The following is a 17,169-nucleotide window of genomic DNA, read 5'->3' as shown; positions in this document are numbered from 1 at the left end:
TCTCTTTACTTACCATTTTCAATCTCTCTACAGCTCATTTCCCTTTCCACGTAGAAATCACCAACTGCAAGTCTCATTATTGCTGTCTGTTACTAACAAAGTGCTTTTCTATTTAGAAAACCTGACAATATGGTGTTCATTCTGGTACTGAAGATAAACACTTTTCAGAGGAGTTGTAGAACCTATTCCTGCCCGTATATGTAATTGGTATTTCGTTATGAACTTTTATGCTGTTTACAAGAATATATGTAATTTGGTCTTTGGTTCGAATTATAGTTCGCTCCTTTCTGTATGACGGACAGAAGATCGTTAGCATCAGGCGCGTCTGTACGAAGGTGTCCGTGGACTGCTGCGTCGGCTATTGTAGTGGGACGCGAAATTGAAGCGTCACCCATCCACCAGTGTCAGCCCAGTTTGCAGGTGAATATAAGTTTAATTTAGTTTGTTTATGTATTTTTTGTAATATTTTTGTAATAGCTGTGAATTATCTAAAGTTTTTGTATTTATTTTTTATGTTTCATGTACGGAGAGGGCGGCGCAACGAACGGAGACAGCATCTTCGCTGCCGCGACCAGAGAGAAAATTGCTGGCCACTATACGTCGCGGGTCGACAGCCAAAGAGCAACAGAAGATTCTGAAACCGATTTGTTGCGTCGTGGTTCTAAAAATTGAAAATGAATTTTTTTTTAAATGTTTTGTACAACAATGACGTCATAGAGAGCTTAATCTTATTGAAAATGTCAGTCCTATCTTGTCAAGGCTCAGGTTCACGTTAGGAAGATAATAAACTAGTGGATGCTATTAAAGTTGAAATACGTGTTCCGAGGATTTATTTATGAAGACTTATGTGAATGAATTAATAATATATTTGACAAGAATTATATAAATTTGACAGCGTTCATCGTGACTTTGAATCTCAAAAGTTTATTTAATGTGGTTCTAATATCGATTAAATCAAGATAAAGTGTATCAATATAATTTCTGAGGAGAAACAAACGACATCTAAAATTGAAAAAGTTTACGAAAACCAATTGGCCCGAGTGACGTAATTCTGTGCAAACGACTCAAATGATGTTTTACAGTTTCGTTCAAGAACCATTCTGAGACAATTTAAAAAGAATATAAATAATTTCGGAGTGGGTTGTAACTGACGTAGGTGACGAAGTCTGCACATGGTCATATGTCGAAAGAAAATCATTTATAAGAAACTTACGTCGTTACACTACACTATGGGCCGCTTAGTGTGACGTCACTAACACTGCTGGGCGGCCTTGTTATCCCAGGGGTGTCGATTATACAGTGTGAGACCCTCTCCTGCTATTGCACGGGACCTGTGGTAGTAATCGAAGACACGCCGACAGCTGCGAACCACCTGCATGCCTCCATGCTTGACATATTCCCTGACGGCGATGTCATATTTCAGCAGTGAAATTCTCCGTGTCTCTGAGCTAGGATTTGAAGAGCATTTTAGTGAAGTCACGTTGATGACTCTGCGACCACATTCGCCTGATGTAAATCCTATAGAAACCATCTATGCCACTATCGGGCGCCGACAACGTGTACGCAAATCAGTGGCCCGTTTTTTAAGTGAATCGCATGACCTGTGCGTAGACATCTAGCGCCACATATCTCCACAAACCTTGAAAGATGTATACATTGCGGCGATGGGCGAGGCATGACAGAATCTCTGACCAGAGAGTAGTTTATAGTTAGCTGTTGCTAGTCTGCGCTTGACCGCGCGAGTCGACAGTAGTAGTTGTCAGTCGACAGTAGTAGCCAGTCCGTGCTAGTCTGCGTGAGTCGGTGGGAGTCGGCATGCGTCGGCTGTGTGCTCTGCTCGCGACTCTGGTCAGAACTCTGAAGGATGAGTATTGTTGTAGAAGGTAAAGAAGCAGCCTTGCGCATATTTAATAATGTATGTTAATTGTAATTTAATTTGTTCAAAGAAATGCCCCAATAATAATTTTTATAACATAAAGCAACTCTTTTAAAGAAAAGCATTCATTTCAATTTAAAGAATATTTCAAATGCATGATCATTCCTTCCAATAATAATAATAAAAAAAAAAATATATGCCAGCATTGCACGAAGCTGTGTCGAAAAAATTCAACTTAAGAGCAGATATAATTGCGGTTTTTATTGAGGCAAGAATTTGTTTTTTTATTCAGAATACAGGGCCAAAGGCCAGCGCTGCTGTCCTCATAAAATTTATCAGGTTACTAAACCTTTTTTATTTTTTTTTTGGTGTTTAGTGTAACCTCCCCGGAGGATTTTGAAAGACAATATTTAAATGTTAACGAGAATAGAACCTAGTCTAACCTACCAGCAAAAAATGTAAAGTCAATTCAATAAAAAAAATGAAATCTCAGTGACAATGAAAACGCAAATAGACCGAAATGTCGATCTTAGGCCCTGTTCTTACCTCAGTAAAATTGCATCTGCTCTTATTTTTTTCGCAATAGCTTGGAGGAAATGCATCGCAAAAATTCTTTGAACTTAAGTAATTTTTTTTTTAAGGAAATCATGGGAAATTTTCTTTCAATAAAATATTTGTTTTGTTAAAATGCTTGGTTTGAAAACAAAATTATTATTGGGGCAATTCTTGAACAAATTAATTACAATTACAATACATCATTAGCTGAGCGCAATGCTGCTTCATTACCTTATTTAACAATATACTTCGTCTTGAATCTTGACCAGAGTCCAATGTCGACGCCCGCCGACTCCCCACACACAACAGCCAACTCGCATCTGTACTACATGCTCTCGCGTCTCGCTACGTACCACTACTGCCTCGCTCCCTTTCGCAACAGAACCTACCGTCTCGCTACATGCAACTGCACTGAACTCTCGCGCGGTCAAGCGCAGACTAGCAACGATAAATAACACTCTGGTCAGAGATTCTCTCATGCCTCGCCATCGCTGCTACTGAATACATTCGTGTTTCATTAGGAATTTTTCTATTTCGAACTTGACATTAAATGGGAAAAGAATTTTGTGGGAATATTAAGTGTGAATGCATTCTTTGCACAGAGACTATAAATGGGAGCCAATTTTGTTCAGAGGTTACATTAAAATTAATTTTGTTCAGAGGTTACAATCATAGAAAAATTCATTTAATTATTATTTTTTGTGGCGAGGTTACACTTGGCTCACATTTTCATTATTTGCGGCGAGGTTACACTTGGCTCACATTTTCATTATTTGCGGGGAGGTTACAACTTACGAAAAAGCTGTCGGATCCCTGATAGAGTCAGTTACATAATTCGGTCCAAAGATGGACAAACAAGCTGTTAAGCAGGTGGTCATTGTGTTTTGGCTCAAAAGTGTATGAACTTGACTCAGACTTACGCCGTTGCTCAAATGTAGCGCTGAAATAGAGCAAATTAGCGCAGCTGTGTGCAATTAGAGGCTCTCCATTTTTTATGCTTTTTGTCCAAAAATCTCGACCTCGTGCTATATTATTTGTATGCCAATAATATCTTTCAAATTTATTACAGTATAATCAAAAGGAGGAGGAGGAGATTAGTGTGTAACGTCCCGTCGACAACGAGGTCATTAGAGACGGAGCACAAGCTCGGATTAGGGAAGGATGGGGAAGGAAATCGGCCGTGCCCTTTCGAAGGAACCATCCCGCTATTTGCCTGAAGTGATCTAGGGAAATCATGGAAAACCTAAATCAGGATGGCCGGACGCGGGATAGAACCGTCGTCCTAACGAATGCGAGTCCAGTGTGCTAACCACTGCGCCACCTCGCTCGGTAGTATAATCAAATCCCATGTCACTTATTTTGAAATCTGTCGTTTTGACGTTAATGTGAGAGGTAAAGGATGAACTGCATTGTGGTCTTCCTCAGTGGAACAGTTTTGGGCGTTTAGTATTCTGGCCTTCTATGTGCCATCCTTCGTTTCGATGCCACTATGATAACGGAGTGTCTGCACAGAAGGTTCTGATCCATTTACTTATTTAACGTAAGCATTTTCTGTCAAGTCGGTTGACAGAATTTTAATTTCTAATTCGTTGGACGCTACAGGTACCTCTCTCCTTACGCTAACATTGTTTCTTTTAGTTTTTGTTTGCCTGTGTGGTTTTGGCCACGTTTAAATTTGCAGTGAAGCTTTCTTTGCTCTTGTAGCGGCTTTCTAACAAGGCTCTCCAACCACGACCGGTCTTTCTCATCCGTAACAACTTCGCTCGACCCGTACCGGTGCAAAGCGTATTGGAAATTACTGTTGAAATTTGTCAAAAATGGCTCTGAGCACTATGGGACTTAACTTCTGAGGTCATCAGTCGCCTAGAACTTAGAACTAATTAAACCTAACTAACCTAAGGACATCACACACATCCATGCCCGAGGCAGGATTCGAACCTGCGACCGTAGCGGTCGCTCGGTTCCAGACTGTAGCGCCTAGAACCGCACGGCCACTCCGGCCGGCACGAAATTTGTCCATTTATTCTTAATATATCCAGTGATGGAAATGAAATTTTCAGGTTAACCACTCGGGTAACCTTAAATCTGCTTCTGGTAGCGGCCCTTTAACGCTCTCTTGGCGTGCGCGAGTTCTGTGTGAAAGGGAAGTCCTCCCCCTTCCCTCTGCCCTCCCCCCCCCCCCCCTTCAATCTAGTGCTTCGGAACCAATTGCCTTTCTCCCGAATTGTTAGGCTTGCAATCCTAATCATTTAACCGATTGGGTTCTGAGGATGATCCACATTACACTCTAAATAAAATGAAAATATAGGTTTCATCTTCTCTGTATATAAAAGGCAATGTCCTAACTGACTACCTGGCACACCATCGCCCAGCCCAAACCTCTAAGGATAAAAACTTGAAATCTGGGGAAGATGTGGATATTTGCTAAACATCTCCGGTACGCTACCACGCTTACCAAATAACCCTGTGACGAAACGCGCCGCTCTTCTTTGGATCTTCTCTATCTCCTCTGTCAACCCGACCTGGTACGGATCCCACACTAATGAGCAATACTCAAGTATAGGTCGAACGAGTGTTTTGTAAGCCACCTGCTTTGTTGATGGACTACATTTTCTAAGGACTCTCCCAAAGAATCTCAACCTGGCACCCGTCTTACCAACAATTAATTTTATATGATCATTCCACTTCAAATCGTTCCGTACGCATACTCCCAGACATTTTACAGAAGTAACAGATACCAGTGTTTATTCCGCTATCATATAATCATACAATAAAGGATCCTTCTTTCTATGTATTCGCAATACATTACATTTGTCTATGTTAAGGGTCAGTTGACACTCCCTGCACCAAGTGCCTATCCGCTGCAGATCTTCCTGCATTTTGCTGCAATTTTCTTATGCTGCAACTTCTCTGTATACACAGCATCATCCGCAAAAAGCCCCATTGAACTTCCGACACTATCTACTAGGTCATTTATATAATATTGTGAAAAGCAATGGTCCCATAACACTCCCCTGTGGCACGCCAGAGGTTACTTTAACGTCTGTAGACGTCTCTCCATTGAGAACAACATGCTGTGTTCTGTTTGCTAAAAACTCTTCAATCCAGCCACACAGCTGGTATGATATTCCGTAGGCTCTTACTTTGTTTATCAGGCGACAGTGCGGAACTGTATCGAACGCCTTCCGGAAGTCAAGGAAAATAGCATCTACCTGGGAGCCTGTATCTAATATTTTCTGGGTCTCATGAACAAATAAAGCGAGTTGGGCCTCACACGATCGCTGTTTCCAGAATCCATGTTGATTCCTATATAGTAGATTCTGGGTTTCCAAAAACGACAGGATACTCGAGCAAAATGCATGTTCTAAAATTCTACAACAGATCGACGTTAGAGATATAGGCCTATAGTTTTGCGCATCTGCTCGACGACCCTTCTTGAAGACTGGGACTACCTGTGCTCTTTTCCAATCATTTGGAACCTTCCGTTCCTCTAGAGACTCGCGGTACACGGCTGTTAGAAGGGGGGCAAGTTCTTTCGCGTACTCTGTGTAGAATCGAATTGGTATCCCGTCAGGCCCAGTGGACTTTCCTCTGTTGAGTGATTCCAGTTGCTTTTCTATTCCTTGGACACTTATTTCGATGTCAGCCATTTTTTCGTTTGTGCGAGGATTTAGAGAAGGAACTGCAGTGCGGTCTTCCTCTGTGAAACAGCTTTGGAAAAAGGTGTTTAGTATTTCAGCTTTACGCGTGTCATCCTCTGTTTCAATGCCTTCATCATCCCGGAGTGTCTGGATATGCTGTTTCGATCCACTTACTGATTTAACGTAAGACCAGAACTTCCTACGATTTTCTAAGGGGATGAAATAGTGGTTGAAGGATTTTTTAAAAAAGTATATCGGTATTAAGGTAATTTTTAAGCTAGAAGTAGGCAAAACTGGTATTTGATGTCTCAGTCAGGGAATAAAAAATACATGTTTCAGCACTTTTGCAAGTTCAACCACTAAGGGGGTAAATGGTCGGTGAAAGTGTTTTTTGAATATAAATAATTTCTAAAGAAGTACTAACGGGTTCTTAAGGCTACATCTAAGGCACCTGATATTTGACTTGTCGGTAGGAAATGGTTCTGAGCACTATGGGACTTAACTACTGTGGTCATCAGTCCCCCTAGAACTTAGAACTAACCTAACTAACCTAAGGACATCACACACATCCATACCCGAGGCTGGATTCGAACCTGCGACCGTAGCGGTCGCTCGGTTCCAGACTGTAGCGCCTTGAACCGCTCGGCCACTCCGGCCGGCCTGTCGGTACGAAATTAAAAAATGAGTGTTTCTGCAAATTCAGCCCCTAAGGGATTACAATAGGTGATCAAAATTCGTGTGAAAATATTTAGTTACATTAAAAAAATTTTAAAGGTAAATTTACGAAAATCGGTATTTCACTTCTCGGTTAGATAGAAAGAAACATTTGTTAAGGCGTGAAAGTTGCTATGGGAATATCCCCACAAGACCGCAGAATGCACGAGTAACAAAACTTTTGACTCCAGCTACCAAAACCGCTTTTTGGTCAGAAGTTCGGAAAAGACCATTCTTACATGGCTATAATTACGTGAAAAGCTTAGAAGGTGTTGCAGTTTGTAAACAACTTACAAATTTAATTAAATAAAAACAAAAAAAATCTCTGCGGGCCATACAGTTTACGCGAGCGAAACAGCGGGCACTAACAGGGAGACGGCACGACCGTGGGGTCGAGGATTTGTCCGAAATTGTGTGTGGTGAAAGAGGACCCCCAATATCTCACGTGGTTAAAATATTAGGACGCACTACTCTGAAAATCGCGAGAAAAATCGATCCAAAGTTTCTTAGGTGCCTTATGAGTATAAAATTTAGTCCATTGCCGAGCCGCCGTCTGGCCTACATGGTTAGCGCTCGGACTCTTACGGCAGAGGTCTCGGGTTCGATTCCTCCTCCGGCACTTTTTTCCCCCTTCTGTTGCTTGCAAAATTGCAGCGCATTGTTACAGGAGAATCGTGAAATTAATTCCCGGGAAGACTGTATAAAAATTCATTCTATAATTCACCATCAATTATCGTCACCAGTATCCCGAGACATGATTGAATATGTCTGGTTTGCCTCAAAATTATCAGAAACTCACAACATTTTCGTAAATGTTAATGGGGCATGTTTTTGTACAGTTTTATTGCAAACGCCCTGTGATTGTAAAAAATCTGCTTCTATATGCTGCGCAAGATGTCGCAAAAATTATTGCTTTGTTTGTTTCTAGGATAATTACCACTGCGGTTCTTGTTTATAATTATTACACGAATAAAAGTAATTGAATGTTTCCCAATCGACTTTGTTATTCTGATTAAAAACCCAATGTTTCTCCTCACATAGTTTACAATGAAAAATGGAAAACCAGCCGCCATGAATTGTGTTGTTGGACAAAGAGAAAATACTTTTTATTCAATAATGTAACTAATTTGTTAAAGATAATGTAGGTTTGGGAATCTTTCTGAATAGTTGGTGGAATAACCAAAGAAAATGAAACGGAAGAGAAAAAAAGTGCTGCAGGAGGAATCGAACCCGAGACCTCCGGCGTAAAAGTCCGTGCCCTAAACATCCAGGCCAGACGGCGGCTCGGCAATGGGCTAACATTTTATACTCCTAAGGCACCTAAGAAACTTTCTTTGGATCGATTTTTCCCGGGATTTTCCGGGTAGTGCGTCCTAATAATTTTAACCACATGAGGTGTTAGGGGTCCTCTTTCACCACACAAAATTTCGGACAAATCCTCGACCCCACGGTCGTGCAGTCTCCTTGTAAGTTAGTTGTTAATGGCGGTCAGACGGCGTAAGCTTACCTGGATTGCTTTCATGGATTTGTAAAACTCCGTAGCGAAGTGCACCTGCTTGCTGTGGTCTGGTTCCAGCTGGTCCAGGCCGACGCCGAACAGGGTGGAGGTGAGGGTCCGGAGAGCGGACTGGAAGAACGTGGGGTAGACGTTCAGCTCGGCGCCCCCCGCCGCAGACAGCCGTTCGCACACGAAGCGGCCCGCCTCGTTGAACGCTCCCATGAATCGGCCCAGCACCTGCAGTTCCGAACCCACCAGCGCGTCAGTCACTCTACTGAACTATCTAACGTCGTAACTTACCTGTCAGGCTGGTAACAGTAAATAAAACTAGCCTAGCTTCAGAGGATTATTCCCTCGTCTTCACAGATTTGATGAAGATAACAGGTTTAGGGCGCTCAACAGCTTGATCAACAGCGCCCTAACTGGAGATCAATATACACATATTTTGTGTCTGAATTACACCTGTTCTCATAAATAAAATTCCTATGACGAAGCCGGCCGGTGTGGCCGTGCGGTTCTAAGCGCGTCAGTTTGGAACCGCGTGACCGCTACAGTCGCAGGTTCGAATCCTGCCTCGGGCATGGATGTGTGTGATGTCCTTAGGTTAGTTAGGTGTTAGTAGTTCTAGGGGACTGATGACCTCAGTAGTTATTTCCCATAGTGCTCAGAGCCATTTGAACCTTTTTTTTTTTTTTTTTACTATGACGATTCCCGAGGGACACACATGAGCAGTTTTCTTCATAGTGACGGCTATGTTGACACAAATTTACAGTTTGTCCCTGAGACAATAAATTTATCTGTTATCTTATTATGTATTATTATCCACTAATTGTTAGGAAAAAGGTTTTTATGTCACGTACAGCACAATGGTTTAACGGCGGCTGATTAATTAATGTCTCCATTGACGCTGCCGTCTTCGAAGCTTAAGAAAAGTCGTCTTTAGCTGTATTTAATCCTTTATTTGTAGATCACAACCGGCTTTCAAGGGTCTAAGATTCAAATGGTTCAAATGGCTCTGAGCACTATGGGACTTAACATCTGTGGTCATCAGTCCCCTAGAACTTCGAACTACTTAAACCTAACTAACCTAAGGACATCACACACATCCATGCCCGAGGCAGTATTCGAACCTGCGACCGTAGCCCAAGGGTCTAAGAGACACATTCAGGTGAACAGCAGCATAACAGTAAATCAAGAAGGAATAATAACCCTGAGACATCCATTGTTATGGTAATTTTCTGATATTATTTAAGTTTTAATTTTTTTAAAAAAGCTTTTAAAAACCCTTACATAAGAATATTAAAACATACACGTGAAAAAAAGTTTTGCATCACCCCAGTTCCCAGAACTCCTGAAAATAGACGTTGACTGGGGATATTTCATCACAAACCCAGTCCCTTTGTTCAGAGACGTCACTAAACCCGTTCAAAGATGTAAACAACTATGCATGAGCAGCGCCTATTAGACGGAGGGGTCCGACAGCCGATCAGTTCCTGCCATTCCACCAGGAAGGAGGTACATGGCTCGTGTTGTCTGTAGTTCAACCGTGCCTAGACGGTCAATACCACGGTTCGATCGCGCATGCATTGTTACTTAGTGCCAGGAAGGGCTCTCAACAAAGGAAAGTGTCCAGGCAAGGAATCCTGACAGCAACGCTACCATACTGAATACGACTCAAACTGTGGGCAGTGGGCTGCACTATGTGCAACTTCACTCCCGACGTACACGGCGAGGTCCATCTTTGCAACTACGACACCATGCAGCGCGTTACAGATGGGCCGAACAACATGCCGAATGGACCGCTCAGGATTGGCATCACGTTCTCTTCACCGATGAGTGTCGCATATGCCTTCAACCAGACAATCGTCGGAGACGTGTTTGGAGGCAACCAGGTCAGGCTGAACGCCTTAGACACACTGTCAAGCGAGCGCAGGAAGGTGGAGGTTCCCTGCTGTTTTAGGGTGGCATTATGTGGGGCCGATGTACGCCGCTGGTGGTCTTGGAAGGCGCCGTAACGGCTGTACGATACGTGAATGCCATCCTCTGGCCGATCGTGCAACCATATCGGCAGCACATTGGCGAGGCATTCGTCTTCATGGAAGACAATTCGCGCCCCCATCGTGCACATCTTGTGAATGACTTCTTTCAGGATAACGACATCGGTCGACTAGAGCGGCCAGCATCTTCTCCAGACATGAGCCCTATGGAACATGCCTGGGTTTCAGTGAAAAGGGCTGTTTATGGACAACGTGACCCACCAACCACTCTGAGGGATCCACGCCGAATCGCCTTGATGAACGTGCGGATAGTATGCTACGACGAATACCGGCGTGCATCAATGCAAGAGGATGCGCTACAGGGTATTAGAGGTACCAGAGTGTACAGCAATCTGGACCTCCATCTCTGAAGGTCTCGCTGTATGGTGGTACAACATGCAATGTGTGGTTTTCATGAGCAATAAAAAGGGCGAAAATGATATTTATGTTGATCTCTGCTCCAATTATCTAGACAGGTTCCGCAACTCTCGGAACGGAGGTGACGCAAAATTTTTTGATGTGTTGATGAGTGTAGTTATACATACACAACGAAAACATTACAGCTTAAAAGAACCCAACATTCGTTGTCCGCCAGAATATAATACGGCTAACAGGTGGTATGTCATTGAATAAAAAGTCCGGAGACATGGATTCCAATCCATTATGGTGTTGGTGTTGTTGTTGTTGTGGTCTTCAGTCCTGAGACTGGTTTGATGCAGCTCTCCATGCTACTCTATCCTGTGCAAGTTTCTTCATCTCCCAGTACCTACTGCAACCTACATCCTTCCGAATCTGCTTAGTGTATTCATCTCTTGGTCTCCCCCTACGATTTTTACCCTCCACGCTGCCCTCCAATACTAAATTGGTGATCCATTGATGCCTCAGAACATGTCCTACCAACCGATCTCTTCTTCTGGTCAAGCTGTGCCACAAACTTCTCTTCTCCCCAATCCTATTCAATACTTCCTCATTAGTTATGTGATCTACCCATCTAATCTTCAGCATTCTTCTGTAGCACCACATTTCGAAAGCTTCTATTCTCTTCTTGTCCAAACTATTTACCGTCCATGTTTCACTTCCATACATGGCTACACTCCATACAAATACTTTCAGAAATGACTTCCTGACACTTAGATCTATACTCGATGTTAACAAATTTCTCTTCTTCAGAAACGCTTTCCTTGCCATTGCCAGTATACATTTTATATCCTCTCTACTTCGACCATCATCGGTTATTTTGCTCCCCAAATAGCAAAACTCCTTTACTACTTTAAGTGTCTCATTTCCTAATCTAATACCCTCAACATCACCCGACTTAATTCGACTACATTCCATTATCCTCGTTTTGCTTTTGTTGATGTTCATCTTATATCCTCCTTTCAAGACACCATCCATTCCGTTCAACTGCTCTTCCAAGTCCTTTGCTGTCTCTGACAGAATTACAATGTCATCGGCGAACCTCAAAGTTTTTATTTCTTCTCCATGGATTTTAATACCTACTCCGAATTTTTCTTTTGTTTCCTTTACTGCTTGCTCAATATACAGGTTGAATAACATCGGGGAGAGGCTACAACCCTGTCTTACTCCCTTCCCAACCACTGCTTCTCTTTCATGTCCCTCGACTCTTATAACTGCCATCTGGTTTCTGTACAAATTGTAAATAGACTTTCGCTTCCTGTATTTTACCCCTGCCACCTTTAGAATTTGAAAGAGAGTATTCCAGTCAACATTGTCAAAAGCCTTCTCCAAGTCTACAAATGCTAGAAACGTAGGTTTCCCTTTCCTTAATCTTTCTTCTAAGATAAGTCGTAAGGTCAGTATTGCCTCACGTGTTCCCACATTTCTACGGAATCTAAACTGATCTTCCCCGAGGTCGGCTTCTACTAGTTTTTCCATTCGTCTGTAAAGAATTCGTGTTAGTATTTTGCAGCTGTGGCTTATTAAACTGACTGTTCGGTAATTTTCACATCTGTCAACACCTGCTTTCTTTGGGATTGGAATTATTATATTCTTCCTGAAGTCTGAGGGTACCTCGCCTGTTTCATACATCTTGCTCACCAGATGGTAGTTTTGTCAGGACTGGCTCTCCCAAGGCCGTCAGTAGTTCCAATGGAATGTTGTCTACTCCGGGGGCCTTGTTTAGACTCAGGTCTTTCAGTGCTCTGTCAAACTCTTCACGCAGTATCGTATCTCCCGTTTCATCTTCATCTACATCGTCTTCCATTTCCATAATATTGTCCTCAAGTACATCACCCTTGTATAGACCCTCTATATACTCCTTCCACATTTCTGCTTTCCCTTCTTTGCTTAGAACTGGGTTTCCATCTGAGCTCTTGATGTTCATGCAAGTGGTTCTCTTATCTCCAAAGGTCTCTTTAATTTTCCTGTAGGCAGTATCTATCTTACCCCTACTGAGATAAGCCTCTACATCCTTACATTTGTCCTCTAGCCATCTCTGCTTAGCCATTTTGCACTTCCTGTCGATCTCATTATGGTGTGTGGGGCCATAAACAAATTATACCATAGCGATCCACTGTTAAGGTCAAAATGAATGAAAAAGACAAAAAAACCTAAAATATACTCAGTGTTTCTATTAAATTTCGGCTTCAGCCTACAAAGTCTTTCATCTTATTTTTGATTGTAATTTACAAAAAGTGGTTCAACACAAAAAAGGCATTCTGGGGGAGCAAATTTTAACCTTATTTATCTACGAAGGAACCTGGTTGTCAACTAACAATGTCGTTAGTGAAAAAGCCTTTCGACACATAAATGACGAAGTGGAAATGCTGTTTTTAAGTAAAACCGCTTCAGACGGAAGGGAGGACTTGGTGCTGAGCTCTCTTACGAACCCAATTTGTGTCTATTGTAGCCGTCTACAAGATGCCTTTTAGTTATGTTACGCTGGCACCAAGTGACCTACGTTTGTTTATGTTGTCGTGTGATGGTTGATTGTTTATAAAATAGATATGTAATAAGTTGACGGTTTCTTTGTATTAAAGTATTGACAAGGAACCCGTAATATTGACACAATGAACATGTGGAGTTCCAAAATTCGGCTTCATAACCGAGAGCAAACATAAATGATTTGAACTATAGGGCATTTAAGCAATTCCTCTACTTGTGGCGTCTACCGTATACCATCTGATCTTGAATGGATTTTTCATTCTGCAGCAGAGCGTACACTGTTTCTAATCTGGGACAGTAACACTGGGTACTTAGAATGGTACTGCAACACGACATCCTGACTTTCGCGGACAAAATGGCTCTGAGCACTAGGGGACTTAACATCTGAGGTCATCAATCCCCTAGAACTTAGAACTACTTAAACCTAACTAACCTAAGGACATCACACACATCCATGCCCGAGGCAGGATTCGAACCTGCGACCGTAGCAGCCGCGCGGTTCCAGACTGACGCGCCTAGAACCACTCGGCCACACCGGCCGGCCCGCGGACGAAACTAGTACTGACAGTTACCCAGTTATCACGACCCTCCATCACAACTTTATTTCCACCAGTAACTCACTCGTAAGTTCTCAACTCCATCGAAACTCTTTATCTTGCGGTGCCAACACCCCCTGGAAGAAAGGATGTTACGGAAGAAAAGGCTTACCCGCAACGTAGAAGATTTTTTAGAGTTTATCTTTCACCGCGGAGAGTGCGCTGTTTTCAAATTTCCTGGAAAATTTAAGCCATGGGTCGGGAGAGATGCTGATGGCACTGAAGCTCAAAGCGGGTCATGAGCCATGCATGATTGGTACAGTCGACGATGACACGGTACCCGAGCGTGTTCTGTCAAGAGACTGGCCATCCCCTGTGTGAAAAAAAAAAGCACCACGAAGTTTTAATCTGACAGAAAGTACCGTAACAGTCCACAATTCGCTGCAGCGTGAAGGATTTATTCTGTAAACTAACTCTTAGGCTGTGGCTACGCCGTTCCTCCGCAGTATCTTTTTTTGCAGGAGTGCTTGTCTTTGAAATTACGAAGAAGGGTTTCCGGGAAGTTTGGAAGATAGGAAGGAGGCACTGTCGGAAACAAAGCTGTGAGAGCCAATCGCAAGTCGCGCCTGTATAGTACGAGGGCAGTTCAATAAGTAATGCAACACATTTTTTTTTTCTGAAACAGGGGTTGTTTTATTCAGCATTGAAATACACCAGGTTATTCCCCAATCTTTTAGCTACACAACACTATTTTTCAACGTAATCTCCATTCAATGCTACGGCCTTACGCCACCTTGAAATGAGGGCCTCTATGCCTGCACGGTACCATTCCACTGGTCGATGTCGGAGCCAACGTCGTACTGCGTCAATAACTTCTTCATCATCCGCGTAGTGCCTCCCACGGATTGCGTCCTTCATTGGGCCAAACATATGGAAATCCGACGGTGCGAGATCGGGGCTGTAGGGTGCATGAGGAAGAACAGTCCACTCAAGTTTTGTGAGCTCCTCTCGGGTGCGAAGACTTGTGTGAGGTCTTGCGTTGTCACGAAGAAGGAGAAGTTCGTTCAGATTTTTGTGCCTACGAACACGCTGAAGTTGTTTCTTCAATTTCTGAAGAGTAGCACAATACACTTCAGAGTTGATCGTTTGACCATGGGGAAGGACATCGAACAGAATAACCCATTCAGCGTCCCAGAAGACTGTAACCGTGACTTTACCGGCTGAGGGTATGGCTTTAAACTTTTTCTTGGTAGGGGAGTGAGTGTGGCGCCACTCCATTGATTGCCATTTTGTTTCAGGTTCGAAGTGATGAACCCATGTTTCATCGCCTTTAACAATCTTTGACAAGAAATTGTCACCCTCAGCCACATGACGAGCAAGCAATTCCGCACAGATGGTTCTCCTTTGCTCTTTATGGTGTTCGGTTAGACAACGAGGGACCCAGCGGGAACACCTTTGAATATCCCAACTGGTGAACAATTGTGACAGCACTACCAACAGAGATGTCAAGTTGAGCACTGAGTTGTTTGATGGTGATCCGTCGATCATCTCGAACGAGTGTGTTCGCACGCTCCGCCATTGCAGGAGTCACAGCTGTGCACGGCCGGCCCGCACGCGGGAGATCAGACAGTCTTGCTTGACCTTGCGGCGATGATGACACACGCTTTGCCCAACGACTCACCGTGCTTTTGTCCACTGCCAGATCACCGTAGACATTCTGCAAGTGCCTATGAATATCTGAGATGCCCTGGTTTTCCGCCAAAAGAAACTCGATCACTGCCCGTTGTTTGCAACGCACATCCGTTACAGACGCCATTTTAACAGCTCCGTACAGCTCTGCCACCTGTCGGAAGTCAATGAAACTATACGAGACGAAACGGGAATGTTTGATAATATCCCACAAGAAATTTCCGGTTTTTTCAACCAAAATTGGCCAAGAGAAAAAATGTGTTGCATTACTTATTGAACTGCCCTCGTATTAATGCCTGTGAGAGAGAATGTTTTCGGTGTGAATCCCAGGGCTGCTAACAGCTTTAACGTACCAGCAAGTTTCAGAACAACTGTACTTGCGCACTCTGCTATCTCGCACAGCTGAGTTAATTGTGTGGCGACTTACCTCGGTATGAAACGTCGGCAGGACTATTTTGCGGTGTGCCTCCCAGACGTCAGCCTTGTTTGTGATTAGCCCGTCTCCGATGAAGAAGCGCATGGGCCGCATGAAGTAGGGGTCCCTCTGGCGCTGTCTGCAGCCCACCAGCACCGCCTTCACGTCCTCGGGCTGTGTCACCACCACGAACAGCTTGGGCCCCACGTAGAACCTAGAGCCAGCAGACATCTCATGACCGTCCGCAGCTTCTCAATACAGCACTTAAATCTCTCATTTTACTAGACTCTCAGTCACTAATGCAAGTACTGCAAAGCCATTATCTCGCAACGGAAAGGTTCGCCCTCATCATCATCATCATCATCATCATCATTTAAGACTGATTATGCCTTTCAGCTTTCAGTCTGGAGCATAGCCCCCCTTATACAGTTCCTCCATGATCCCCTATTCAGTGCTAACTTTGGTGCCTCTTCTGATGTTAAACCTATTACTTCAAAATCATTCTTAACCGAATCCAGGTACCTTCTCCTCTGTCTGCCCCGACTCCTCCTACCCTCTACTGCTGAATCCATGAGTCTCTTGGGTAACCTTGCTTCTCCCATGCGTGTAACATGACCCCACCATCTAAGCCTGTTCGCCCTGACTGCTACATCTATAGAGTTCATTCCCAGTTTTTCTTTGATTTCCTCATTGTGGACACCCTCCTGCCATTGTTCCCATCTACTAGTACCTGCAATCATCTTAGCTACTTTCATATCCGTAACCTCAACCTTGTCGATAAGGTAACCTGAATCCACCCAGCTTTCGCTCCCATACAACAAAGTTGGTCGAAAGATTGAACGGTGCACAGATAACTTAGTCTTGGTACTGACTTCCTTCTTGCAGAAGAGAGTAGATCATAGCTGAGCACTCACTGCATTAGCTTTGCTACACCTCGCTTCCAGTTCTTTCACTATGTTGCCATCCTGTGAGAATATGCATCCTAAGTACTTGAAACCGTCCACCTGTTCTAACTTTGTTCCTCCTATTTGGCACTCAATCCGTTTATATTTCTTTCCCACTGACATTACTTTCGTTTTGGAGATGCTAATCTTCATATCATAGTCCTTACATTTCTGATCTAGCTCTGAAATATTACTTTGCAAACTTTCAATCGAATCTGCCATCACAACTAAGTCATCCGCCTTGTGATGACTGGGTGTTGTGTGCTGTCCTTAGGTTAGTTAGGTTTAAGTAGTTCTAAGTTCTAGGGGACTGATGACCATAGCTGTTAAGTACCATAGTGCTCAGAGCCATTTGAACCAT

General features: G+C 43.3%; 1 protein-coding gene across 1 annotated transcript in view; it reads right to left on the bottom strand.

Annotated features, from left to right (window-relative positions):
- Nucleotides 1–17,169, bottom strand: part of LOC126175588 (cytochrome P450 4C1-like) — a 94,588-nt gene that overhangs the window by 44,685 nt on the left and 32,734 nt on the right. The window contains exons 2-3 of the mRNA XM_049922449.1: nt 15,877–16,078; nt 8,294–8,521 (exon numbers count right to left, since the gene is read on the bottom strand). Coding sequence (XP_049778406.1) covers nt 8,294–8,521; nt 15,877–16,078 — 430 coding nt within the window. The remainder of the gene's footprint in view (nt 1–8,293; nt 8,522–15,876; nt 16,079–17,169) is intronic.

The sequence above is a fragment of the Schistocerca cancellata genome, chromosome 3 (genome assembly GCF_023864275.1).
Source record: "Schistocerca cancellata isolate TAMUIC-IGC-003103 chromosome 3, iqSchCanc2.1, whole genome shotgun sequence".
Taxonomy (NCBI): domain Eukaryota; kingdom Metazoa; phylum Arthropoda; class Insecta; order Orthoptera; family Acrididae; genus Schistocerca; species Schistocerca cancellata.
This window is presented reverse-complemented; position numbering and strand designations above follow the sequence as displayed.